This window comes from Vombatus ursinus, unplaced genomic scaffold, assembly GCF_900497805.2.
Source record: "Vombatus ursinus unplaced genomic scaffold, bare-nosed wombat genome assembly UNPS02015089.1, whole genome shotgun sequence".
Taxonomy (NCBI): Eukaryota; Metazoa; Chordata; class Mammalia; order Diprotodontia; family Vombatidae; genus Vombatus; species Vombatus ursinus.
The window spans coordinates 4778511-4805707 of NW_020954867.1; the positions used below are offsets into that span (position 1 = coordinate 4778511).

Below are 27197 nucleotides of genomic sequence, written 5' to 3' on the forward strand. Positions count from 1 at the left end.
GTTCTAATTAATTAACTTTATTAACTTGGAGCAGAAAGAAGGAGGCAACTTAAACAAGGAAATAAAAAGCAGGGGACCTGTCCAAGACTGGTTCCATATAACTGCTTTTTAACTGAAGGCAAAAGACCTTGTAGTGTATTTTATAATGCAAAATATATAAACAGCAACAACCTATCTCCAAATTAACTCGTAGTGCATCATAAGTTTAAATGAGAAACCACACAAAGCAACTTTTTTCTTTAGTGCAAGAAGTTTATTTTCTTTGATGAGAAATTATCAGAGCAGCAGTGCCCCTATCTTTATGTAAAATATTTTTAAAAGGAAGCCTATTCATTAAAACCTATCTGTAAAAGTTACTGATGGTCATGTAGTTTATAAAACCTGCAATATTATTAGCTCATGATGTTAAAAAAAATAAACCCACACAGTTGGGCAATTAAAAAATGATAATTTTGTACCAGAGCCACAATTGAAAAAAGTCTTCTAGAACAGATATATAATTTCAGCAGCAAAAGTTTGGTATAAGATATATTCATTTTATATAAATGCATCTGCATTGTGTACAAGCTTAAGTCATATATCATATAGTCTTCATACATTATATATTTGCAGTGGGCTTAATATGCCTTACTGTTTTGAAGAATCTAATCAACCTGAATTCAGCAATGATTATAATGTGTCTACTAGTCATTTTATGTCTACTTCATATTTCTGATCTTACAATGAGAGAATGTAGATCATAACTACAGAAAGAACTTAAGACATATATAAATACAAACATACATGCATGTATACAGCAAGACTTGAGCTCTGAGATTTGTGATTCATTGAACTAGACATAGACAACAAATCAAATATAATTATTTAGACCTGCAGGCACATCATATATTCTCTTTAAGAAAACATTGCTGAATAGAGAAGTCACCTACCTGTCCACTAGAATATTACATATAATTCAATCTCTCTTTCCAACTATAGTAGAACAGATTGTCGACCAAAAGGCATTAAGCCAATTATAGTTTTGCACAAGGTGTCAAACATACAGCAAAAGCATTGCAAGTATGAATTTTAGATAAAATTGTGATAGACTTTCAAATACATAACTATATAATGCCAGTTATACAAAAGTAAGGCATTTTAAAAAGTGTTGCAGCCAAGCATAGTATGGCATTATAGTGCGCTTATTCATTTTATCAACTGAATTCATAAAGCTCGAAGTCTTGCCAGCAGGGCCTCCACTTCAGGAAGTGATTCAGTTTTAGAAACAGAGCCAAGAAGCTCCATTTCCTTTTCTTTGGTGCCTTCTATGTTACAGGTCTCCTTCTTCCCAATATCCTTGATCCTTACTGTGGATGAATGAGTATCTTGATTATAATTAAGTTCCTTGGCAACAGGAGTCCTGGTTGAGTTGCGATTGAGTTTGTGGTGGGAATGGGATACTTCCACCAGTTGCTTCTTCTGGTTCTCTATAAATAAAGAGGAAAGAAACATAAAACTTACAATTTAGGAAAGAATTACGAAGGACTGTGCAAATGTTCAAAAATAGTCTCAAAGCTATTCTTCTCACTGAACAGGTCCCACACAGAGACAAAGGTCAAAGACAAGATACTCGCCAAAGATAAAAGGTCATTTTTTTCCAAGTCTTTTTAATTTCAACTAAATTAGGATACATATATATATATATATATACACACACACATATATATATACACACACATATATATACACACACACATATATATACACACACACATATATATACACACACATATATATACACACACACATATATATATACACACACATATATATATACACACACACATATATATATACACTTACATATATGAAAACCATTTCATTAGAATTGTTTTTTTACCTTAATATTTGTTTTAATAATAGTTTAAAAAAAACCCCAATGCTGTTTTGTACACAGAAAATGAAAGGTCACAGAGGTTGAAAAATTAACTGAAGTCATTTGGACTCCTTTGACAGATAAAGATATGTACGTATAGTGCTAAAATCTGAAAGCACAATCAACAATTTTTTGTCACTATTTAATTGTAAAAGAGAATCTATTTTCTTTTCTATTTGGTAAATTACTAGTAAGTGAGAGTAATCTTGACTTATCACACCATCATTAGGAATCTGTTATAGTATCTAATGATGAAACAGCTGTAGCTGAATGACTTTTCCTAAGGGTATTAGACAGATTACCACCCCCCTCAAAATTAAGTGACTTAAATCTTATAGTCTTATGAGTGATTCTTCTCATAGATCTGAAACTTAAAAAAGAGGCATACTCAATATTCATGTAACCTTGAACAGTGTTTGAAAATGGCTTCAACAAACTTGACATGACATTTAAAGTTTTTTGGTTATTCGGTGAAAGATGTTCCATTATCCCAATAATAATGACTTTGGAGCACAGGCAGTCACTCATGACAGTGTGTTTTATGTGAGTGCTGAAAATTCCAACCGAAAACAGCTTGTACATTAAAAGGTGGCTGCTGAAGATATTTACTGCACTGTCATTTCCTGACCAGGGGCACCTAGTGATGGATGAGTATTTCACACACTTTCTTGGACAATCTCAACGAATTTCAGAAGTATGATCACCTTTTAGCTGTTGGAAGAAAATAAATATCCCTTTCCTATCTTCTTCTATATCAGGTGGACAATTGTTACTCAAAAATCAAAATCTAATAGAGCAGTGATTTTCACTTAGGGCAGTTATGCTCTATCAGTTTATACTGCACAAACTATGCTTATAAAAGCAACAATACAGAAATGGTATTCATGACCTTTCCCACAACTAAGTTGTTTGGGTTTTCAGGTCCAAATAAAATATATGCACAACTTAACACGAAAGGCTTAGTAGCTCAAACTCTATGGTACAGGGGGAAAAGTACGGGATTAGGAGTCAGAAGACCTAGGTTAATCCTAGCTTTGCTACTTACTATAACTGTGACCTTGGGCAAAATAACTTAACCTCTCTAGGCCAGAATTTTCTCAAATGTAAAATAAAACTATTAGAAGAGCTGATCTTTCAAGTCACTTCCAATTTCAAAATTCTATGATCCTATAATCAACTCTTGACTGTTCAGTCACCTTGATGCTATTTTCTGAGTGCTGATCAAATTTGTGTTGGTCACACCATCACAGATATGCAGGAAGGTCAGGCACTGGACCTGCTATTTCTTTGCTATAGAAAACTCCATGATGAAGAAACTCACTCTAACAATGTAGGTTTGTACCTTCTCTGCAACTGATAGTCTTAGTGAGTTGCCTTGAGCACTCATGGGTTACTTATAGGGGTGTACCCAGGACATTTAATTTGTCAGAGGTGAACCCAGATCTTCCTGGCTTTGAAGATGCCTCTCTATCCACTACACCTCTGGAAAAAGTTTAACAAGTTAGTTCTACTATTCAGAATCTCTGGTAAAATGTTTGATGGGGAAGATGAGATTAAAGGTACTGGCTAAAATAATGTCTGGATAATTTGTAATGATCAGATATCTTAATTATCATCCCTATCTGTCATTGTTAGCAAGGAAAATTAAGAGTTGCCTGTACATAAAGAAATAAGAAGTTAATAACCTCTATTAAAATGTGATGACAACCATTACACAGGCTTTAATTTAATCTCTTATAAAATCAAGCTGCCTGGATTCACAGATTGAATGCTCATTTTGACCAGGGCTCTTATGAGAATGCTATTTTAATAATTAGCAAAATCTTATGTTTTTAACAGGAAAACCATACAACTCATGAGATTAGACATGCCAGTAGAATCCTTAAGTATGTTGGCTCTCGAGGAGGTCAATTCCCCATGGGAATGGGTGTGAAGGGGGTAGAGTTGGTTTTTTTCCCCTCCAGTTGAGTTGACAAATCACAAAAAACAACGGGCAAACAACAAAAACAATTAAGTGTCAATACATTAAACTGAGTGCAAAAACATGTCCATGCCCTCTTATTCCTTTATAGAATGTGAAAAGAGATACCTGATGGATTAGAAAGGGAGACAGACATTGGCTGGCTAAAGATTGGTCATGTCCTGATGCCTTTAAAAAACATAGGTTTGCCAGACCTATGACATTAGAAGAAGGTAACAGGTCTGTGGAATGTGATTCCTCCATCTCTACCAAAGGTCAGCAGGGCCAGGAGGTAATTTTTCCCTTTTCCTCTCTTATCGGCCTTGGAGATGTACAACTGAACTACTAGCCCAGTAGGAAATTCTAGTAAAGAGGAGAAAGATACACACAGAATATGTGAAAAGTAGTTCCAAGTAGTTTGACCTCTGGCAGAAGAGAAGAGAGATGACCAAGGCTCTAAGAAAAAAAACAAACATTTCAGAATTAAGTTCCCAGGAATTAGCACCTAGTAGAGAGACACTATATCTAAGGGAGAACAACATGAGAACACTACGAAGAGGGAAAGGATATTAAGGAACAAGGTGCCACAGCAGATAGAGTGTTGGACCTGGAGTCAGGAAAACCTGAGTAGAAATCTAACCTTAGATACTTACTAGCTGTGTGGCCCTGGAAAAGTCCCTTAGCCTCTCTTAGCCTCAGTTTCCTCATCTTTAAAATGGGGCTATAGTAACAAAGACCTCCCAGAGCTATTGTGAAGATAAAATTGAGATGATTTTTATAAATCTTAAAGTGATGTGTGAATTCCAGTTATTATTGTTGTTATTATTATATTGAGCCCTGAGGTACTGGAGAAGTAAGTTGCATTGGCCACCCCCACTGCATGTGCCTCATTACAAGTGCGTGCTGAGTTTGTACCTACTCTTCCCAAGGATGTATATTTGAGGGAGAGTGCACCTCAGGTTTACAGAGCGGAATGTTGTCTAGCTACTCTTATTATTCTAGCTTAGTTAATGCCTTTGCTTTGAGTTAATTGTGTCTACTGGCTAGCTATGGTGGCTCATGAGTTCCAAATCCATAGAGTATCTTTCTTTTTTTTTTCGTGAGGCAATTGGGGTTAAGTGACCTGCCCAGAGTCACATAGCTAGTGAGTGTTACATGTCTGAGGCCAAATTTGAACTCAGGTCCTCCTGACTCCTGGGCTGGTACTCTATCCACTGCACCATCTAGCTGCCCCTCTCATAGAGTATCTTTGAACATAGAATAGTCATCCTCTTCCTCCTCCTCTCCCCAACCTATGAGCGAGGATTAGGAGTATTTCACAGAATGGGATGCTACAGGATTAATTTTGAATGAGAAGTCTTAAAGGGCTTCATACTCATAGACTAAAAAAATAACAATATTTCAAGGTATATGTGTGTGAGGATTAGCTTAAGAATAATTTTTTGAGAAAACAAAGTTAGTTAGAACTGAGAACACGGAATAGTGCCAAATGTATATTAGAATAAAGGCTATAGAAGCATGGTCCTCCCCTGTCCCTGCTCCCAAAGGCTCAAAATCATCTGGAACCCTTGTTGTGGCAGGTACTACCTTTCCTGAAATGGCTTAGATGCCTTGACTGCTATGATTTTCTGCTAACAGCATCAGTAAGGGGTGAAGTACCATTTTTATTAACTCTAAAGGCTTATATTAATACTAAAGGTTTAGATAGCACCTTTATTTAGAAGCATTTACTACACTTTAAATCACTGCAACCATTATTTTACAGATAGAAAAGTGAAAGCAAAAAAGACTAAGTGACTTGCCTAGAGTGTCATGGAGTAAATCGGTGGTACAACAAAGACACTATCTCTGGAGGGTATCTTAAAGAGAGTTTATAAATAATTTCACAAAGAAATGTCCTAAACAATGTAACATTGTTGAATTTAAGTAATCCTTTATATTTGAAGTTAAAAATTATTTATTGAAACATCTAATTTTCCTAATATCCATATAAAGAAGATATAATAATAGCTATAGAAACATAAATAACAGGAGTAATTTGTCCAAGGTCACAAAACATATCAAGAATCATCCCTTGACTTGTAATCTGGCATTCTAAACCACTAGCACAGTAGTTTTCAAAGGGTAATGTTGAATCTTTTGGTGTTTTTGCTTTGTTTTGTTTTTTAAACTTGAGGAATACTAGCCCTATAACAGTACCTGCATGAAACTAATACAAACTAATATGGCTATCATGATTACTTTGAATGATTTCCTACAACGAATTACTGGAATTACCTGAACCTGAAGTTCTCTGGACATATTTTGTAAACATCTGCACCTTGCAATGTAGCTTCCCTATATAGAACTTAACTTTATTATACATAATTTATGAATAAGCATTGTATTCTGAGGAGCCAAACATTTTAAAAAATAACATTTCAACAGTTCTCACAGGATAATATTCCAAATGAAGTTTCTTCTTAATTAATTACGTAAAGGGAAAGGTTGGAAAGAGGTGGAAAACTTCCATATTAACCAAGAGAGTGACCTTATTAAGTACTTCTTAAGTACTTTTCAAAATAGAATGAATTGGATAGCAAATATTTACTGAACACTTGTGCTACAAATATTACTGCATGTGAAACTAAAATGGAAAGAGAAGAAATTAATCCTAATCTTAAGTAGTTTACAACTTAGAGCAGTGGTCTCTCTAAAGAGGGGGCTGTGGCTTGATCCCAGGGGTTATGTGATCAACCAATTAGAGGGTAGGAAGTTACATTGAAGCCCATTCCCATAACCAATTGTGAGCTTGCTTCCACCATAGATTCCCTTAATATCTTCAACGCTTTTCCACTCTATGCCCAATTGCAGGTCTCTCATATGGCTCTTGGTGTGGACCCATCTAACCCAACTCAGGCACCAGAGTAGCTTTGAAAACAAAATTTCTCCCCTCCCCCCATCTCCCCCACCAGTGTCCCTACATCCAGTCCCCCAAACACTACAGCAGAAGATTCTGTACTCTGGAGCAGTGGCTGATAAGCAAGTCCTCACTGCCTCTTATTTTTCATTTTCTGGTGAGAGTGGGATGTACTGAATGAGCAGGCCTAGATGGGTTGCGATTATATTATCTTTTCCCCTAAACTCAGCTCTTTCTTAAGAATTTCCTTTTTGTCAAGGGGACTAGCTTTCAATGTCATCGATTCTCAACTTTCTAGTTATATTTTACTTCTCACTCAAATGAAACTGCTCTCTTCAAAGTTACAAATGACCTCTTCATTGCCAAATCTTGACCTCTCTTTAGCATTTTATCCTGTTGCTTACCCTCTGCTCCTGTATAACTCTCTCATCTTTGAGTTGTTTTGATATTTTTCTCTCTTGTTTCTTTTCCTCCCTCCTTGCTCCTTCTCAGTTTCCTTTGATGAATCATCATGCATGTCATGGCCCATAACAGTGGGTGTACCCAAAGGCTTTGTCCAGGGCCCTCTTCTCTTCTGTCTGTATACCTTCTCATTTGGTGACTTCTTCAGTTCCACAAGATTAATTTTCATCTCTGTGTTGATGACTCTTAGATCTATATATCCAATGCTATTTATCCTAAGCTTCAGTCTCACATCACCAACTGCATATTGGACATTATGAACTTGATGTCCTATATACACCTTAAATTCATCATGTTCAAAACAGAATTCATTACCTTTTCCCCCAAATCCACCCTTCTTCTAAACTTTCCTATCCTATTGAGGACTCCACTACTCTTCCAGTCATCTAGTCTGGCAACCCTGGTGCTATCTTTGATTTCTCCTCTCATTCAACACATCTAACCAGTTTTACTCTCATTTCTATCTCCACAATATCTCCAGCATTCATCTCATTTTCTCTACTCACATTGCCAGTATTCTAGTTCAGGTTGTCTAGCCTCTCACTTGGTCTCCCTCCCTCAAGTTCCTGTCATTTCATACATACACTATGTATATGTGTACACACACATACATATATGCACATATACATACATGCATACCTATGCACACATATATTCACATAGATAGCAGTGATTTTCCTTAAGCACATGTCACTCAGTAAACTCTAGGGGCTCTTATTAACTTTAGAATAAGATATTATTTTACCTCTTTATGATCTTTAAAATTTTTCATTTTTATAATTTGCACAAATTCAATAGCATAATTATTAGTATGATAGTATATGTGAATGTGTTCAATTATTTTTTACTGTGTAAAAAAATTTAGTCCAGAAGGCAGGATAAACATATATGTAAAAGAACTGGGAACACTTACAAAGACACAAATACATATAAAGGAAGTGATTTAATTTTTCTGGGCCTCTATAGTTTCATTTATAAATGACATGATGGGACTGGATGTCCTCTTCATTCTAGCACTCTTTATTTCTATAATTTCAGCAATATATTACATTACAGGGGATATGAAGGATTGAAAATGAACCCAGGTGGGGTTAATGAAATTAAAAATTAATCTAAATAAATTTTGAACGAAAGGTTGATTCACTGAGAGAAAAAGGAGCATACAGGAACTTAAGAGGCTGATATTAGCAAACTGGAGGCAAGAGACAACAAGCAAATTTTTAGATGAAGTGGAGAATAAGAAGAGGTGAGCTTGTATAACATGCTAGCTGTTTTTATCTTCCCCTTTGCCAGTTACAAACCATGCAAGGGTTTTTGTTTTAGAGGTGCTAATGATAAGAGACCAGTTAGGCTTATAAAATGGTCACTTGTTACACATCACATGGAATGTGGAAAAACCTTTCTAAATGATACTTCTTTTCTCCTTATGGAAAAAGCTTAAAATGCTCTCCTCCAACCAGACTATACATATGGAAAGGGTCCCCTGGTGGAGCAGGCATATCTAATAGAGATGTGGAGGCTAGTGGCCTGTGTCCCCATCAGAGATTTAACAGCTGTCTGGTCTAGTGAACAGAAAGCCAGCGAGAGAATCAGGAAGACTGTGTTCCCGGCAGTGCCTCAGGCACCTACTGGTTGTGTGCCCTTGGGCAAGTCACTTAACTTTTCAGTTTCCCAGGGAACTTTCTACGATTAAAAACTATAGATTAGTTGCATATTTGCTTTGGTAGAGGGAACCCTACACCAGTGAAGTCACAAGTCTGGACCAAGACAAATAAAATCAAAACAAAACAACCAAAAAAGAACACCTTGACCAAGCTTGAAATAGAAGTACAGTAATGATGCGGTTTAGGGGTTCAGGGGTCCTGGGACCCCAAAATCACAACATGCAGGTCCTGCCTGAAAGAATTTGACCCAAGCCTTCTTTCAGCCAAAGACAAAGTTTATTAGAACATCCATCATATTGGGCAGACTCCTAAGGAGTCTGAACGTGGGTAAGCAGTGGCTAGATTATAAGAATCTAAGCAGTGGCTAGATTTTAGGAATCTGAGCTGTGGCTAGATTTTAAGAATCTAAGCATCTTAATGGAGACAAGATGGAGCTCATATACAGAAAGCCTGTGGGAGGGACCTAGGAGTGGCCAGTAAGCTGGGGTGAACAGAACTCCTGGGACCTGGACCTCATGGCCAAGGGAGAATGGAGCCTAGCTAGGATTAAGGGTGGGAAATGGCCAGGGGCCATAGGGAGGTAAGACAATGGAGGGGGGATTGGGTGTAGGCACAGTGAAAGACCAGTTGATGGGATTATAGCCCCAGGGGAATGCCAGAGATTTGGCCTTGTGGGAAAGTCCAGGGTTTTTCCTTTCTAGGGCCCAGATTCCAACCCCATCAGTAATATCTGTACATAGAAGACTTAGGCCTAATGTAGAAGAGGCAGGAAGAGGAAGGGGATTCTATTTCCTCCTGACCCTTCTTTATTTGGATAAGCTTAAAATGAGCTCACTCCCAAAATGCAGGATAACATTTGATCCTTTCCTGGTCCTTGACAGCGGAGTAGGGGTAAGGGGAGGAGTGTGACACTGGGTGAGTGGGGGGATTGAGCACATTCCCCCCATCACCCAATTACCTTGCATTTATTTTTACACATTATCTCCCCTGTGAACTCCTTAAGGGTAGGGGTTGTTTATTTTTGTTTCTATAATCCCAGCACATAGAATGGTACCTGCCACACAGCAGACAGTTAATAAATGGTTGTTAATGATTGATACAGAATTACTTTCTATCTCTCCTAAAGCCTCATCAAAATAAATATTCAAAGGAAATATAAATATTGTTGTTTAAAACATTCCAAGAATTGAAGATTTTCCCCATTGTTTTATATATAATTAAACTCAGTATCTTTTTTTTTCCCTTTCTTTGCTTCTAAGAAACTTTGAATGTTACCGTGGTAGAAGTGTGTTTCACCTAGGATTACTCCTATTATAAACACTCATTGGTGTTTTCAGTATAGACAGGTAAGGAACTTGCTGCTATTCTTAATTCTCTTTCCATAAGGGAATAAAACAGACAACTCTGCCTAAATATCTGGAGTTTCTGGGGATCCAAATGAAATAGCACGAGAATAAATGCTATTTTCCTTTAAGATATAAAAATGCTTATCATTCTTCATTTTACTCCTTGTACAATTTTTACCACAAGAGTTGACACTGGAGTCCCCTGACAGATTTCCAGGACTGAATTGAAAACTGGCAAACTATTAACGCTGAATAGCAGAATTTCTTAAATGTATAGGATCCATTTCATTTAAACACAAGAAAAAGTGCCTTAGATTTGGTCCAGAAATACCCCATGATTCCAGGATACCTCTTGATCCTTGACAAGTAACTGAAAAATAAGATAACAAGGAAAGCTGGGAGGAAAAAACAACAGCAAGATCACTACTCTGAGATGGGATTTCCATTATTTCATGAGGGTCTCAAAAGAAAAAGGAAAGCTGGGGAGGGAATGGCAAAAAAACCAAACCAAAACAAAACAAAACAAAAAAACAAAAACCCAAAAGACTCCAACCACAACAAATGAAACCATGTGAAATTTGGTATTCTAATAATAAAACAAACAAAAAGATTTCACCTATCAGTTCTTTTGTGTTTATGACACACACAAGAGCATGGTAGCTCCAACTCTGGGTAACTGGGTAACTCTGAGACAACCCTGACCACTACAGGAAAGATCACTTATAATTCAGAAAGGGATGTTATTTCCTTTAAGCTATTATTGATTTCTGTATCACAATGTGGCTCTAATGAACACTAGATTCTTGGAAGGACCACTCTCAGATGAAATGTAAAGCTAAGCTCCTGTCTCTTCTGGTCAATACAGAGGCTGGGGTAGATTTGGCAGGAGAAGGGATATCGAAATCTGGTGTGCTCAATTGCAATGCTTCTCTTCTGTCCACCTAAAAATTCTGTCTCTAGTTACCTTTTGCCTTTATTAACTACTGCTCTGATCTGCTAAATAGCAGCTTTGTTCCATCCCAGCAATGGCTTAACTTTGGTAGTGGGCAAAATGACCTATAAATATAATTTTTAAAGCACAATTGGGTCTGCATAATAGTAAAGTGTGTGACAAATATATGTTTTTAATCTATGCAATAACCCAAGACAACTCTGGCAGCCAGCAGCCCATACCCTTGAGGTTTTCTCTGCTGTTGATTTACTGATGCTATAAATAATCGTCTTTCCTCTGTTTCATTTTGCTATTTATTTTATCTTATGTATTGAAAATGAATAAAAATGATAAAAAAGAGCAGAGGGGCATTTTGTATATAGCTAAAATAAAAAAGAACCACCCATAAAATTCCTGATAGCCTCTAATTTTGTAAAGAAGCAGAGGAAAACCAAAGGAGGCAAAAATATATCTCTAGGCACTGATAAAATAAGTGGCTCCCATACTAGAACATCTTGTAGTTACTCATGATGTCCTTAGCCCAGGTGGATGCCTTCATTATCAGACTTGCTATATATGGGCTATATATCATTATCTCAGAATAAAATTTCAAAAACAACATCTTCATCTTGTCATTTCTTATGCTAAACTTTCCAGATTGATATTAAAGCTGGAAAGAAACCCCATGAGTCCCCTAGATAGGATGGTACCAAAATTATCCAACAAAGATGCTTGTATTTGTTTCTAAATATCAAACAAAAACCTCTCACTTCAAGCTGCTACTCCTATTGCTTTGTTCTATTTCTTTTTTTTTAAACTACAAAATTTTTTGAGTTATCAGTTTACATTTGCTATGCCTCATTCCTTAACCTCCTGCAATTTGCCTCCAACTACACTATTCTATTGAAATTGTCTTCTCCTGTGTCATCAATAACCTTCTAAATGCCAAATATCCTGACCCTTCCTCAGTCTTCATTCTTTTTGTAATGGAATGATGGCTTAATCTGATGAGAAAACCTATATTCAAAACCTAGTTCTGCTACTTATTACATATGTAAGCATGGGAAAGTTGCTCAGTCACTCTAGGCCTATCCTTTTAGGGTCCAATGATGTTAACCTCCTTCGTGGCACTCGAAATGCTATCCTAGTTTGACTTCCATGATCCTACATTATCCTGGTTCTCCTACCTTTATAACTTTTTCTTTCTCCTTTGATATCATTTGAAGAATGCATAGGACTGACCGTGCTATTTCTCTGCTTAAAAATCACCGAAGTTGCCCTGTTGCCTCTCGGACAAATTAGCTTTCCCTTTTCAAATTCATCCTCTTTCCACATATATGCCACATTACTCCTCTCCTCAAGAATCTTATGTACCTCCCTATTGACTCGTGGATAAAATGCAGATTCCTGAGCTTGGCATTTAAAGTCTTTCACAGTGTAGCACCAGTCTATTTTTATAGGCTTATTTTTGACCATTCACTTTCACACATTTGCTATTCTAGTAAAAATGGCTTAATCTACTTTTCCCCAAACTCAGCATTCTATTCCTGGCCTCTATGACTGCCCAGGTGGTCTTCCATTTCTGAAATGATTGCCCACGTCACTTCCTCCTAATAGAATCCCTAGCTTCTTTCATAGCACAGCTTTGATGTTCTGATCTTTCCAAAATTAGTAATTATCTCTTAATTGACAAATCTGATAAGACCTTTCTTAATCTGCAAAATTCTTGACTTCTTTACAGCATTTGACATTATTAACCACCTTCTTTTCCTGGATACTCTCTCATTTCTGGGTTTTCATGTCACTGTTCTTTCTTGGTTCTAACTGCTACCTCTACTTGGATGTGTCCTATTCCCTAATTGTGGGTGTATCCCAGGGGCTCTGTCCTGGGTCCTCTTTTCTCTATATATTACCTTATTCACATCATCAGATATCATGGATTTAATTATCAACTCTATATAGGTGACTTACAGATCTATAATCTAGTTTTAGTCCCTCTCAGGACCACCAGTCTGACATCAGCAATTACCTATTGATCACTCCCATCTAGATATTCTCTAGGCATCTCATATTCAACTCATCCAACAGTGAATTCATTTTCTTTTCCCCAAACCCTAATCCTCTTCCTAACTTCCAAGCTTCTGTCAAAGGCACCATCATCATTCCAGCCATATAGTCTTGCTACTTTGGTGACATCTTCGACTTTTTGCTCTCATTCAATATATCCAATCAGTTGCCAAAGCTTTTCAATATTATCTTAAAAACACCTTGAGCATTCAAACTCTATAATCATAAACCACCCCATTACTCCCCCAAACACTTAAAAAATTTCAGTGGTTCTCTATTATTTCTAGGATCAAATATAATTTTTTTTTCTTGTTTGGAATTTAAAGCTCTTTACAACTGAATTCCATCCTACATTTCTAGTCATATTGTATAATGTATAAATAATGTATACATTACTTACTTCTGTGTACCCTATGGTTCAGGGAATGAGTAACATTAATTTTAACATTATATCATTTGACCACTCCCATTCTAGCCAAGGCATGTACCTGCGTAGGGACGCTTACTTTTTTTTTTTTTTTAAACCCTAAACAAAGCCATCCCTAGGTACTCCCCCAGGGATAGGTCCCGTCATCCTTGCTATTCCCCCCAACAAGGTCAGGGCTACCTGGTCTACAAAGAAGAAACTAAGCCAGAAGGATCTGGAGTAGGGTAGTTTTCCTTGCCTAGATTGCTGGAGGCTATTGAATCTCTTGACCAGGACTTGTTATTCATCTGACAATCCCCACCCCTCACTATGAAGGAAATGTGAGATGGTATATCTCCTCATTAAATATTCACCAATCAGGGTTGCTCCTGGAGCCTTACTCCACCCCACCAAGTTACATTTTTATCTCTTTTGTATATGCTTCTAGATGAACATGCTTGTCTACTCAGAATGTAAGCTCCATGAGGAAAGAGATTGTTTTCTTTTTCTCTCAGTATCCTCAGTACTGAGCACAGTGCATGGGACATAGTGGTGCTTAATCAATGATTGTTGAGTGATTGGTGCTACCTCCTACATACAGCCTTTCTTCATTGGCCTAGTTTTTAGTGCACTGTCCTCCTATTAATTATTTGGATTTAGTTATCTGTGATCAGCATCCCTTACTACAGTGCCTTGCACACAATAAGGGCCTGATAAATTCTTGTTGATTTGAATTGACCTTGGCATTTAAAGCCCTCCATAGTCTGGCTTTCTTCCACCTTCCTAAATGTGGGTATATCAGTACTTGACTATCAGCTCTTCTTTCTCAAAATTCCTTCCTCCTAAAATGGCATCTACTTTCTGTCTTTACCTAGTATATACATTTATTTAAATAACTATTTGCTAAGTTCTTACTGCTTCCCAAAGCACTGTGCTAAGAAAGATAAAAAAGATAACAAAGCTAAATCTGCTGCTCTCTCTAGACCTGTCTCTCTCTGCTGAACTCAACTCTATCTCTAGCTTCCTGCTCTTAGACACTTTTACCTGGTTGTCCTGCCATTACCCTAAACTCAACATATCTAAAACTGAACTCATCAAGTTCCTCCTACCCCCCTTCCCCAAAATACAAACAAAAAACAAGTACCCTCCCTAGACTATTGCATTTTTGCTAATGGCACCATTTTTCTCCGAGGTGTGAAACCTTAAAGTCATAGGAATTGTCAAATAGTGTCAGGACCTAGGCCATTCAGCCAGTGTTCTAAATGCCAACATACCCAAAGAATAAACTATGGAAGGGCATGGTGGTTTTTCTTGATGTCACCATTAACAGTGTTCTTGAGTGAATGTCTTATCTCCTCCTCTAGAAGGTGACCTGTTTCAAAACAAGAACCATTTACTTCTTTTACCTTCTACAAAGTCTAATTGCCTTTCATTGAACAAGTAATAAATTTTAAAAAAATAGAAATTTCACAGCTTTCCTTGTCTTAATTTGTAACATTGGACTAAAAATGTCTTTTGACTTACAAATATCTTGCTCCAATTAATATTTATTTCCTTTTGTTTAATCCTCTCTGCATACATATAACGTTGGCAAGCATTTTCCTTATAAGAATCCTTCATTTATTTGTAGACTATTGTCATCATTCATATTTCTCTTTCCCTGATTACATATAGCAACCTTTCCTACTTTGTAATTATCTTTCTTGTTCTTTCAGGAACAATTATACCATTAGAAAAGCACTTCCTACTATTTGCGGTACAACTTTATTTCAATCAGAAATTTCACTGGCAAAATGTTTTCTGCCAGAAATTGTATAACCACAGGATCTCAGAGATAATGATGAAGATAGCTACAGAAGCATCTAGAAGTTAGAGCTGGCTTAGATCAGAAAAGTAAAAATATCTCAATGATGAAAACTTAATTTGACTTATCACAATGCATACAAATGATACCTCAATTACTTAATCTGTGAGAAATGAAAAATGCTGTATAATGAAGAAATGCTATATAATTTTGTGTAAAATTAAAAAAAAATTTTCATAGGGTATTTACAGGAGTGTTGGCTCACATTTATGGTTCAACAGCAATGTTTTCCCCTAAGTTGTCTAGTTTACAAAGCTCTGGCTTTGTCAACTGCTCCCTGCGACTACTTCTTGCTTGTCCTGACATAGTCAAATGTCTTTACATAGCTGGAGAGGTCCTGAGAACAAACTACAAAGCTGTCAGAGCTTGTCTTTTTGTTACTCTCAAGTAATCCTTTCTGTGCCCCTTTCCTCAGTCTTGGCTCCAGTTCCAACTTGTCCCCTTCCCTACCCCCACCTCTCAACTCATTCACTCCATTCTGCTCTTTACCTTTATTTTCTCCTTTATCAAAGCAAGAAGGATTTGATATCCAATCCTGAGTGACCCAAATATTCCTACCAGGTGAAAATAGTTAATTCACATTTATACAACTTTAGTTAGTATTTAATGATGATTTTGTATTGTAATCTCCCAGGTTCCAACATTCTGGAATGAACTTATGCCTCCTACATTTCTTTTTACAAATGGTAGATTTTTTTGCCAAGTGGACTATTAGACTCTATCTTTTGTCAAAGGAAGTATTACTAATTGAGAATTATGTGCATTTTATATTTCATAGAACAATAAATTGACTAAGGATGATTGTTTCCCCCCAAAATTCTCAGATTAACCCAACTTTAGGTGATATTAAAATGAACTTAATTTAGGGATAAGTGGGTGGCACTTGAGTTGACATACTTTGACTATTTTAAGTTTCAGGAATATTGGACTTGAAGATTCACTCTTACAGTGTTTTTTATCTAATACTGCCTATTATCCCAAGCATTTCTAGTTACTAATCATGTACTTTAAAGCTACTTCTGAGGCTATACTATAATTCAATGGCTGAAGCATCATCAATGTGTTAAGCTCAGTCATGCTTAAAAAAAAGTTTGTATAACAATCCTACAGCAGTTTAAAATAGTTAATTTTGTTAATTGCCAAGATAAGGTTTGAAATTTACTTTCACCTCACTGCTGCTGGCACTTGTGAACTGTCCAGCATGGAATATGAAAACTAATGCTTGCCTGAGATGTCAACCTATTTTGTTGAAATGTACCTGACTGTCATTTGATGAAACTTGCTTGAAGAAGACAATGAGTTACTTATTGTCTAGTTCCTAACACTAGAGTGCTTCTTACTAGAGTAAGAAAGCATATGATTTTCTGAATGGATGCCTAAGACTTTTTATTTTTGGTCCTGAATCTCAGGTATCCACAAGAGTACCTATGATCCTGGTAGTCTATAATTAGGCTGTGGTTACAGATGTTGGGCTGATGGGCAAATATATTCTCTTGGGCTCAATCTGTCATGATGCTTGGAAAGGCAGATTCCCTAGATTTAGGACTTCTAGGCTAACTAGAAAATAGCCAACACTCAATAGGCTTGAACTATTAGGAAGGGAAAAGACCTTTGAGATTCATAAATAAAGGAGAGAAGGAGGAGGCACATTTCTTATGGTTACCTTGCTATTTGTTTGCTCTTTTTTTTTTTTTAGCTCTAAGTACAAATCTGTACACAAAACAAGAAACTGGTTGAATGAGTCATGAGGTCATAAATTTGGAACTTGGAGACCTTAAAGAGGTGATCTAGAACATTCCTCTTATTCCACAGATGAGGAAACTGAGGTCTGGAGGCCACATTCACAAAGCAAGGTAGTGGCAGAGCATGGATCTGAACCCAAAGGGACTAGGACCCATTTGTTCTGGGGCCTAGTCCCATGTTCTTGCCTCTAAAGCAATGGGAAAGACTATGAACTCCATTTTATTAAAAGTCTAAGATAAATCTAGAAACCTGTGTTGCTCTTTGTGAATTTGCTTTCTACTCCAATAGGAACTTGTGATGTTGTACTATGTCTTCTCCTGAAACCAAAGGACATAAAGTGCTATTGCCAGCTATATACATACATATATACATATGTACATACATGTATATATGCATGTGTATATATCCTAATTCTTCCCATTTCTTTATATTTCTCAAACCTGCTAATTCTTGTCATTTATTAACTGTATCAACTAAATGTGTGGTTTCCAAAGTTTTCTCTTCTGTTATACTCTGAGGTGACTTGGATTTTTCTCTTTTTCACACACAATTTTTAATTTCTAAGTATTCTAGAGTCCTTGAATGATTTGGGATGCTGTTGTTGTAGTTCGGTTGTTAAGAGTATTCCTGACTCCAGGCCCAGTACTCTATCCACTACTCCACCAACTGCTGGAATGCTGTGGTTTCTGTTTAATTATGGACACAGAGATGGGCTTCTTCAGATTATGTGAATAAACTGACTTTACAATCCAGAACATTCTTTGATTCAGTAACTCAAAGTTCTGAAGAAAAACCAAAGTCCTTTGAGATATTTAGTGCAGTAGAACTCTCTACCTAGAGGGCCAGAGTTTGGTTTTGAATATAGTGAACTAAAAATAATCAAGTGAACTGATACCTCAAGTTGAATTTCAGTATGTCTAATGAATATTTCTTTGAAACAATCACATCCTTCATCCACAGCCTTAGAGAATTTACTCCTGAGATATATTTATATTGAAGGTCGTTTAAAATTCAAATCATCTTGTATATAGGTATACACACAGGAATATTCCTCATTACTTTCTGGCTCTTTTCAAGAAACAATATTACTCAAGGGTTAAGATATAACTAGTAATACTTGTGATAAAATGCACATTACTTTATCCTCTAAGCAAGGATGGCATTATGCTTATGAAGTACAAGGGTGAGCAGAGTAAGATACCCCCTTAAAAAAATGCCATATACAGTCTCCCTAGTGTTTTGTATAGTGCGTGGACCATACTAAGTGCTTAATAAATACTCATTGACTGTCTGACCCATAATAATTCCACATACCAGTTTCACTTAATTCTTTGTATTAATTGTTTTTCATAGTTAGCTCTTTTTCAGAGCACTAACTTGAAGAAAACCTTTATTATTATAATTAAGCTTATGTGGTGTTATTACAGGTTTATTGCTTATATGAGCTGTCTGGCCCCCAGGCTCCTATATGGGGCATGAATAGAGGTCTAAAAACTTAAGTTTCCATCTGTTCTACTGTATGAAAAACTGTAGACTTGGCAACCTATGCAAAAATAAATTGCAAGATTTTTCTTTGATTAAAATTCAATATAAGTTTCTAATAAGTTTTATCTTAATGGAAACCTAAGAAAATAGATTCTGCTTATATATTTAGTTTAAACATGATCTATTCATTATTGTTGTTGTTGCTTCAGCTGTAAAATGGAAGAGCTCTGGCCTGGCACCACTTGGGTAGTAGGTCTGGATTTCTTAATCCCTACTTGATTCCATGTAAATTATTATCAAAGTCTCAGCCCTGAACAGAATAGATCCTGTTTGAGAAATAAATACTCCTCTCATCTCACAACTTTTTAGCCACAGTGAAGGCTTTCTGCTTCCATGTTGGGTAGAACCATGTATATCCAGTAAAAAGCTCTATTAACATATGGTTTAATATGAAAAGCCTAAGCATACCAGCTATAACAATTTATTGTTGCTTGTATGTTGTGTAGTGGATAAAGAGTCGACCTCAGAATCAGGCAACCTATAAAAAGGTTCATTATATGTTAATGGAAATATAAGAAAAATAGATTGTATGTGTAGAATTTTTTTCCATTTCCTAAATAGTTAGGAAATTAAAAAAAAATTCAGTTATACATATGTTGAGTCAAGTTAAAAAACAGCACTTATTAGACATTTACTATGTGCCAGGCACCATGCTAATTGAAGGAGATACAAGGCAAAAATAGTTCCTGTCTTCAAGAAGGGAAGGGGAAGGGAAGGAAATAAGCATTATATAGCACCTACTACGTCCCAGGTACTGCACTAAGCACTTTGTAAATATTATCTCATCTGATTGTCACAACAACCCTGGGAAGTGGGTTCTACAATTATCCCCATTTTTACTGTTGAGGAAATTAAGGCAAACAGAGTTTAAGTGACCTGTTCAAGGTCACACAGCTACTAAGTGTCTGAGGCTGGATTTGAACTCAGGTGTTCCTGACTCCAAGCCTAGTCTAGCTCTATCTACTAAGAAGTTGACATTCTAATGGGGTGGACAAGATGCAAACAACTATTTATATACAAGACAGAAAACAGGGTAAGTTAGTTAACGATGGTCTCAGAGAGAAGGCATTGGTACACAGATCCTTAAGGTGAGTGTTTCTCAAATTGTTTTCTGTGGACCTTTTGGGGTTCTTTGAAGTAGTCCAAGGAGTTTGATTAAGAAAAAACGTGCTATTAATGAGCAAGAACAGGTAGCAACTCTGATAGCTGTCTGTGTTAGTTGAACATATATTTAACCAATACAGAGAACCACTGAAGGCTGGTGGAAGTTGGTCATATGATCAGCTCTCCCGAGGCTGAGCAAACAAGAAAAAGAACCTGATATCTCACTTACTGCAAAGTGTGTGATTGGATTTCTGACACAGTCAAGTGACATCTTTCTATGCTTAAAGGTCAAAAGAAGGTAAAGGGACTCAAGAAGTACCTCTTCAGTCTCCAGTTTATCAAAAAGGCATTAAGTATCAATAAGTTAAAAAGAAGAAAGGCTTAATATGAAAACAAAGAAGAAAAAAAGTTCTGAAGAGCCAGAGGTAAAATCCCCACCTGTGTCTAGAGGTTGGAGGGCAGAAAAGCGTCACAGAATAATCAGAGAAAAATTAGGATTCCTAAATATTTGGACCTAGAAACAAATCAGAAGTTCTTCCCAAAGGGAAGCAGGAGTTCAATACTCTTAAGATACTTGTTTTTTCAAGGAATGATGATGTAGATGTAAAGGTGCTGTTAAGTGAGAGAGATCATTTATGGAAGAGTGGAAGGAGGTGAGCAGTAGTAATTGCTAAGAGCAACTGAGGCAGTTATTGGCATCAATAGCAAGAGAGGTAAGCTGTCTTTCTGGGACATGAATCCAGGATATGACAGAACCTTCCAAGACTTGTTGAACCAGATGATTATGACCTATTTCTGCTAAGTCACCTGAACACAAATATTACTGCCCTTCTCTTTCTTGGTGATCACATCATCACATATGAGTTAAGTTATCATCTCCATGCAAATGACCTGCAGAGATCTACATATCTTGCTCTAGGATCTCTCAGAGCTCAGTCTTAGATTCTTTTCTGCCCATTAGATATCTCTAATTGGCATCTTTATGGGCATCTCAGGCTCAAATGTCCAAAACAAAATTCATCATATTCAACAACAATCCTAATATTCCTCCAAACTTCCTTTTTTCTATTTCTATTCTATTCCAGTCACCCAAGTTCACAATCTCAGAATAATTTTCTTAGCTTTTCCCACCCCAAATCCAAACAGTTGTCAAATAATATCTATTCCTCTATAGCACCTCTCATACCTCTGTTTCTCACTAACATGCCTACCACCCTAGTTCATATATCCTTCCTGGATCATCAAATCAATTCCTCTGCTTTCATTACCAGATTTTAGCCTCTGCCCTTTCCATATCCTGTCAAAATAATGTTCCTTGGATATCATTTAAGAATCATTGATCTGACCATGTCATTTCCCTGCTAAAAACCTTCAGTGCTGCTATACTGTCTCTAGAACAAGCGAGCTTAATCTCCTTGCTTCCCCTCTCTTATCCATTCTCTCTCCTGCAGCCTAGGAAAATGAATATTCCTAAAGCACATGTCTAACATGCTACTCTTCTTTCTAAGAATCTTAAAGAGCTCCCTACTGATTCTAAGATAAAATAAAAACTCCTCAGTTTGGTATTTATAACCCTTTATGTTCTGGCTCCAATCCTCACCATCATTCCCTTTGAAACACCAGCTTGATTTTGTGAATGTTCTAAACAAACTGGACTACTTGCTATTTCCTAATCCTGGCATTCTATCTCTTACCTCCATGCCTTTGCACAGGATGTCCCCTGTTCCTGGTACCCCCACCTCCTGGAATCCCTAACTTCCAAGTCTCAGGTAATATACTTTATCCTGACTGCCCTAGCTGTTAGTGCTTTCTCTTTCCTCAAATTACCTTATATAGATGGGGATGGGATGGGGGATAGGTGGGAGGGGGGGAAGAATTAGATACTACTTTTTAATTTCTTTTACAAACTTAATATGTGCCATGACCTCCTTTTGTTGCAATCACTTGTCTTACATGATCTGGTATTGAGTTCACAAGATTTTTATTTGTATTCTTTAATTCTTCATCATGAAACCACATATTACATTGGATAGTAGATATATCTTTGACTATTAGACCATTTTTTCAAGCCTAGTCTAGGTTTAACATGAGTTTTAAATCAGGTGAGTTCCCAGACCACTAAAGAATGTTTATCTTCATACCTTGGATAGATTTCTTAATCTTCCTGACACTAGCTGTGTAACCTTGGGCAAGTCTCATAAGCCGTGTACTTCAGTTTTCTCATCTGTAAAATGGGAATCAAATAGTACCTACTTTGCACGGTCATTTTGAGGATCAAATGAGATAATAACTGTAAAGCAGAAGGATGGACACATGGCAAGTATTTAATACATATATAGTCACTGGTTTCTTGGTCTAGTGAAAAGAGGAGTGGAGGAGGACTTAGAACTCTGGTGGGGTTCAAGACTTGGTTCTACAATTGCTAGATGTATGACCATGAGTTAAGTGCCTTCATCTTTTTGAGCTTCAGATTCCTAATGTGTAAAATGAAGGGCTTAGATGAGATGACCTTTAAGGTCTTATTCCCATTCCAACAACATGTCAACAATATGTACTTCTGCCAGCGCCTATAACAATGTCTTGCACATAGTATTTAATAACTGTTGAAGGGATGCATGTAAGATATTTTAAATGAGCAAGTACTGTAAAATGTAAGCTATTAATCTAACACCTTCATCTCACAGATGAGGAAACAGGGCCAGAAATGTTAATTGACTTACAGAAGGTCACACAGCTGGTTAGGAGCAAAGTGAAGACTTTCACCCAGTTTTATCCACAGACTCATTGTCACAGTGATAACCAACAAGTGTGCTTTAAAACATTCAGAGTATACTTTTCATCAATCATCTTATATGACACAAAGGATATGACAACACTGTGAAGTAGGCATTGCAGGTAATGTTATTCCCATCATAGAGATGAGCAAACAGAGTGAAAGAAATTCATCATGTATTTAAAGCTGGAAGGGGACTTAGTGGTCATCTATGCCAAGCTTCTCATTTTAAAGAGGAGAAAACTGAGGCCCTGAAAGTTTAGGTGACCCTCCCAAGGTCGCATAGGTAGCAAGAAGCAAAATGGGAACCTTGATTCTGACTCCACTACTGCATCCATTCCACCGTAATGACTCTGACTTACTCCTAGTGCTTTTCATTATTTTAAGATTGCAGGAAAAGTTGCAGATTTCTTCCTAATTTTTGGTTCAGTTATTTAAAGGGTAAAATTACTCCTCTAAACTTGAATGTTAATGGTAATACCTAAAAATGCAAGTCTCTTATTCTTCCATATAGGCCGTTTAGGATTTAAAGCAATAAAAGACGTTAAAGATCTAGTCCAATCTCTTCATTTGCCACAGATGAGGACATCTGGAGTTAGAGAGGTAAATTAACTTGCTTGAGGTAGCCAAGTCTGGGTTTGAACTTGGGCCCTCTGACTGCAGATCCAATGCTCTAAAAAAAAAAAAAAAAAAAAAAAAATTCTCTACTATCACAGGTCCAAATAAAGGGAGTTGGCCTAGAGCAGGGGGATGGAACCTGCAGCCTTGAGGATTTCTCAATCTGTTTGGTGCTAGTCTAGTATTGATTTTATTGAATCAGTAAAAACAAATGATAGTAATTTTTAAAAAGTCTAACTTATTCAGTTTTCTAAATAAAGCTATTACATGTATATTACGTTGATCTTATATTGAAATGATGGTACCAAGTTCAGAATCAAACTTAAAACTCTTTGTGTGGTTTAGTTCCCAAAGCCAATGAGAAGAAAATTGGCACAAGTCATAGGTACTATTTCAAATGAGACTGATCTAGACTAGTGTGCTACTGCCTCCTCCTGTCAGTTCAAGTAAATAGAGGACTTCTGAAGGAATCTTACTAACCTTTTATCCTTTGAAAAAGCTCTTTAAACATAGTGACTATGCCTTCCATCTACTAGCTCCATATTGCTGAATAGGTACCAAGCCATTTTGCCTCGGGAGATGTTGATCCTTCTTAAATCTCTTTCAGTACCAGACCTGTAGCTGAAACATTGCAAGAACTCTTTGGACAATGGATGGATGAATGGATATAATTTTAGAATAAAACTGAATCATTTAAAAATGGCTGATAATTTGTTTCATATAATCTTGATTTAAAGCTGTTTTTTCCCCCTTCATTGTTTAGTACTACCTTTAGTAAACCTAACCAATAAGTTATAAATAATACGTAATACTAACAGGAAAAATGTCAATTTTCTTTTTAGTTTTCCCTTAAACTGCTCTAAAACACTAATGACATGATAGTTACATTTACATATTTTGAAATTTAACAATTATATAAAATTCATCTTAATACTTTAATCCATTAAACAATATTCCTAAAATACAGAGAGAATACATGATAACAATAGCTAATATTTATATAGTACTTTAAGGTTTGTAAAGCACTTTACAGTTATCTCGTTTTATGCACGTTGTTATAAGGTAAAGAGAAACAAAACTGCTTTAGAACTAGCCCAGATGATCAGTAATTTGGGTGTTGGTTATGCATTCCTTTATGTTCAAACTATGCAATGTGATTGCTGATGCTTTCAGATAACTCAAAGACTATCGGCCATCATTTTAAAGGTGATGATCATCAAAATAACTCAGGCAAAGAGTACCTTTCTCAGAAGCTGCTCCCTTTTAATGAGGGAAACAGTAAAAGGAATAGGTCAATGTCACTTCAGTTATTTTCTTACAAGTACAAAACACCAAGTTTGGCTCCTGTGAAACCCTTGGCTGCACTGAGCTCTCTGAGAAATTGGTTTCTGTAAACAACTTATTGTTAATACACTACAGTCTAGGCCTGTTGCTCTCCGGTGACTCTATGGACACACAATCAGAGTTTGACTGCAGAATTCTCCCTTTTTACTGTGGCAGAATCCTGCCTCTGGCATCTCACGCCAGCAGGGAATATTTCCTTGAAGCCCAGCTTCCACGTGGCCTTGCTGCAAGGTTTCTGCAGTGCCTCCTGTCTCTATGGTAACATGAAACACAGAGAGCTGCAAATGGACTCCCCACACAGGAGCCGGAAGAGAGAAGCACTAGAGGGAAGGGCTCTTGGCAGGCCAAACAAAGAAGGGATAGGCAGCAAAAGGAGGAAAGGGCAGGAAGGAAGGAGAATTATTAGTTGTTTGGTTACTATTTATAGTCTGTTAAACTAGCCACAAGTGTTAATGGTAAGCAAAAGTCTTAAGGTGGTACTGGATGGCCACATAATGTCTTATAATTTTAACATGAAATTGTCGCAAATAAATTTTAAGTATTATCAAAATGTCAATGTTCCAAACTGGCCAGAAACATTCAGCCATTAAGCTATTTAGAGATATGAAATAATTTTTATTTCTACAGCCCCTCAAGGTTTATGAAGCACTTTTAAGTAGCAACTCTCTAAGGCAGGCAGTGCACATATTATTATTATTCCTATTTTATAGATGAAGAAGCTGAAGGTCAGAAAGATTAAGTCAGAATCATAGGGCAATAGGTAAAAAACTGGAAAACACCTTAGAGATCATCTAATCCACTCCTTTCATTTATAGATGAGGAAACTGAGGCACACAGTGACTTGCTGAAGATCAAGTGGAAGTGCAGGAGCTTCCAGGTCCTCCAGACTCCATAGCTTCTCCCTCTGAATCATGACTTTCCAAAGTCACACAGCTGGTAAATGCTCAGCAATAAATTAAGAAAAAAAAAAGTAGAATGAAAGAGAAGTAAGAAATAGTTTGTATTAAAGAAGGGGGTAATGTAGGTATTGATAGCCTATTTGTACTTGCATATATATGTATATATATTTCATATATGTGTATATATTTCATATATGTGTTTATATTTGCACATGTATTCTATGATTCTGATTTTTGAAGAGATAAGAAAGAAATCTGGCACAGAATTTCATTTATTAATGTGGCTCTAAGAAGTATCCAGGAAGGTTATAATAAAATATAGGAAGCTATTTTAATTTAAAAAATTAATTAAATTAATTTTAAAAAATTAATTAAAAAAAGCTAGATTAGTTTCCATGAACTGCTACTGCAATAAAAATTCAATATAAACGTTTAAAATGTTCATTTACACATATGTTCTAAGACAATAATAGAATTTTTATTCTACAATGTGTAAAACTACATATATATAACACAAATACATATGTTCACACACTAATAACACTTTACCTCCCCCCCTCCTCCTTTGGATAGAAACCTATTCAATAAGGCTAAAAGGCAGTACCGATACTATGGGTTTGCTATGAACTTCAAAAAGCCTATTGTAAATGCTACAAAGATTATTGGCAATGAAGCCTCAGTACTGGCTATATTGACACAAGATAATTTAAACGCCAAGATTAAAGAGGGTTCTGAGCACTTTATTTCTAAGTGGAAGGTGCATCACTAGAAGCAGACTAGTAAAACTAAACAAAGTCATTTCCTTAATTTGAAGGGCTAGACTCTCAGGGCGTTTCTGACAGGATTTTTTGGAGAGGTTTTCACCCCTCATTACTAGTCTGATCTGCAGCTATGAGTTGTAGCCACTAGAGGTCAGACCTTTACACCTGTCACCAGCAGTGACATTTAAACGAGCACTATGATACTGTGAATAACCTATGATGATTCAAATATATGTGCATATGCACATGTATGTGCACTCATACATACATATATGTTCCTAGAATAATAAGCTTTTATACTACTAGTGATGCCTAATAATAATTAACTATAGGATATAAAGGCAACAATAATTCTTGTGATCCTAAGGCTATATTAGGATTTACTGGATGTCATATTATAGAAGGCAGAAAACTGACAATTTATATAGTCAAGTGACTTGGATAAGGCCACATAACAATTTGGATTAGAAGATTAAAAAAAGCAATTCACAGATCAGTCTCACTCTGTATATGCTCTTTATCTTTTGGGGATATACCTGGGAATCCTGGAGCTACTGTTTTGTTTTCCTGCTATATTTTCAAGGTATTATATATTCACTCACAGTAAATTTAGTTCTATACACATAGCGCCTGGTTATAGTACAACTTATCTTAGCACTAGATTAATTATAAAGTGGTTTCATTTGGGAAATGTTCAAGGGAATTTACTACTGAGCCATGACATTATATATCCCCTATAATTCCAAAACATGGAACCCCCAAAATAGCTATAGCAAGGTTCCAGTATATATTCACTCTCTTATCCTATGAAAGATAAGGTTTTGTGAAAGTGTTTTTGCTTTTCTGGCTAAGTTTGTACAAATGGGTAACTGACTTTTGAAAGGCTGATTACACAA

The 27197-nt window shown here is 36.4% G+C and overlaps 1 protein-coding gene across 3 annotated transcripts in view; it reads right to left on the reverse strand.

Moving 5' to 3' along the window:
* Nucleotides 1-286: 286 nt before the first annotated feature.
* DIAPH3 (diaphanous related formin 3) overlaps nucleotides 287-27197 on the reverse strand; it is a 426288-nt gene continuing 399377 nt past the window's right edge. For all 3 annotated transcript variants that reach the window (XM_027846174.1, XM_027846175.1, XM_027846172.1), the window contains one exon: nucleotides 287-1466. In XM_027846174.1, coding sequence (XP_027701975.1) covers nucleotides 1204-1466 — 263 coding nt within the window. In that variant the 3' untranslated portion in view covers nucleotides 287-1203. The remainder of the gene's footprint in view (nucleotides 1467-27197) is intronic.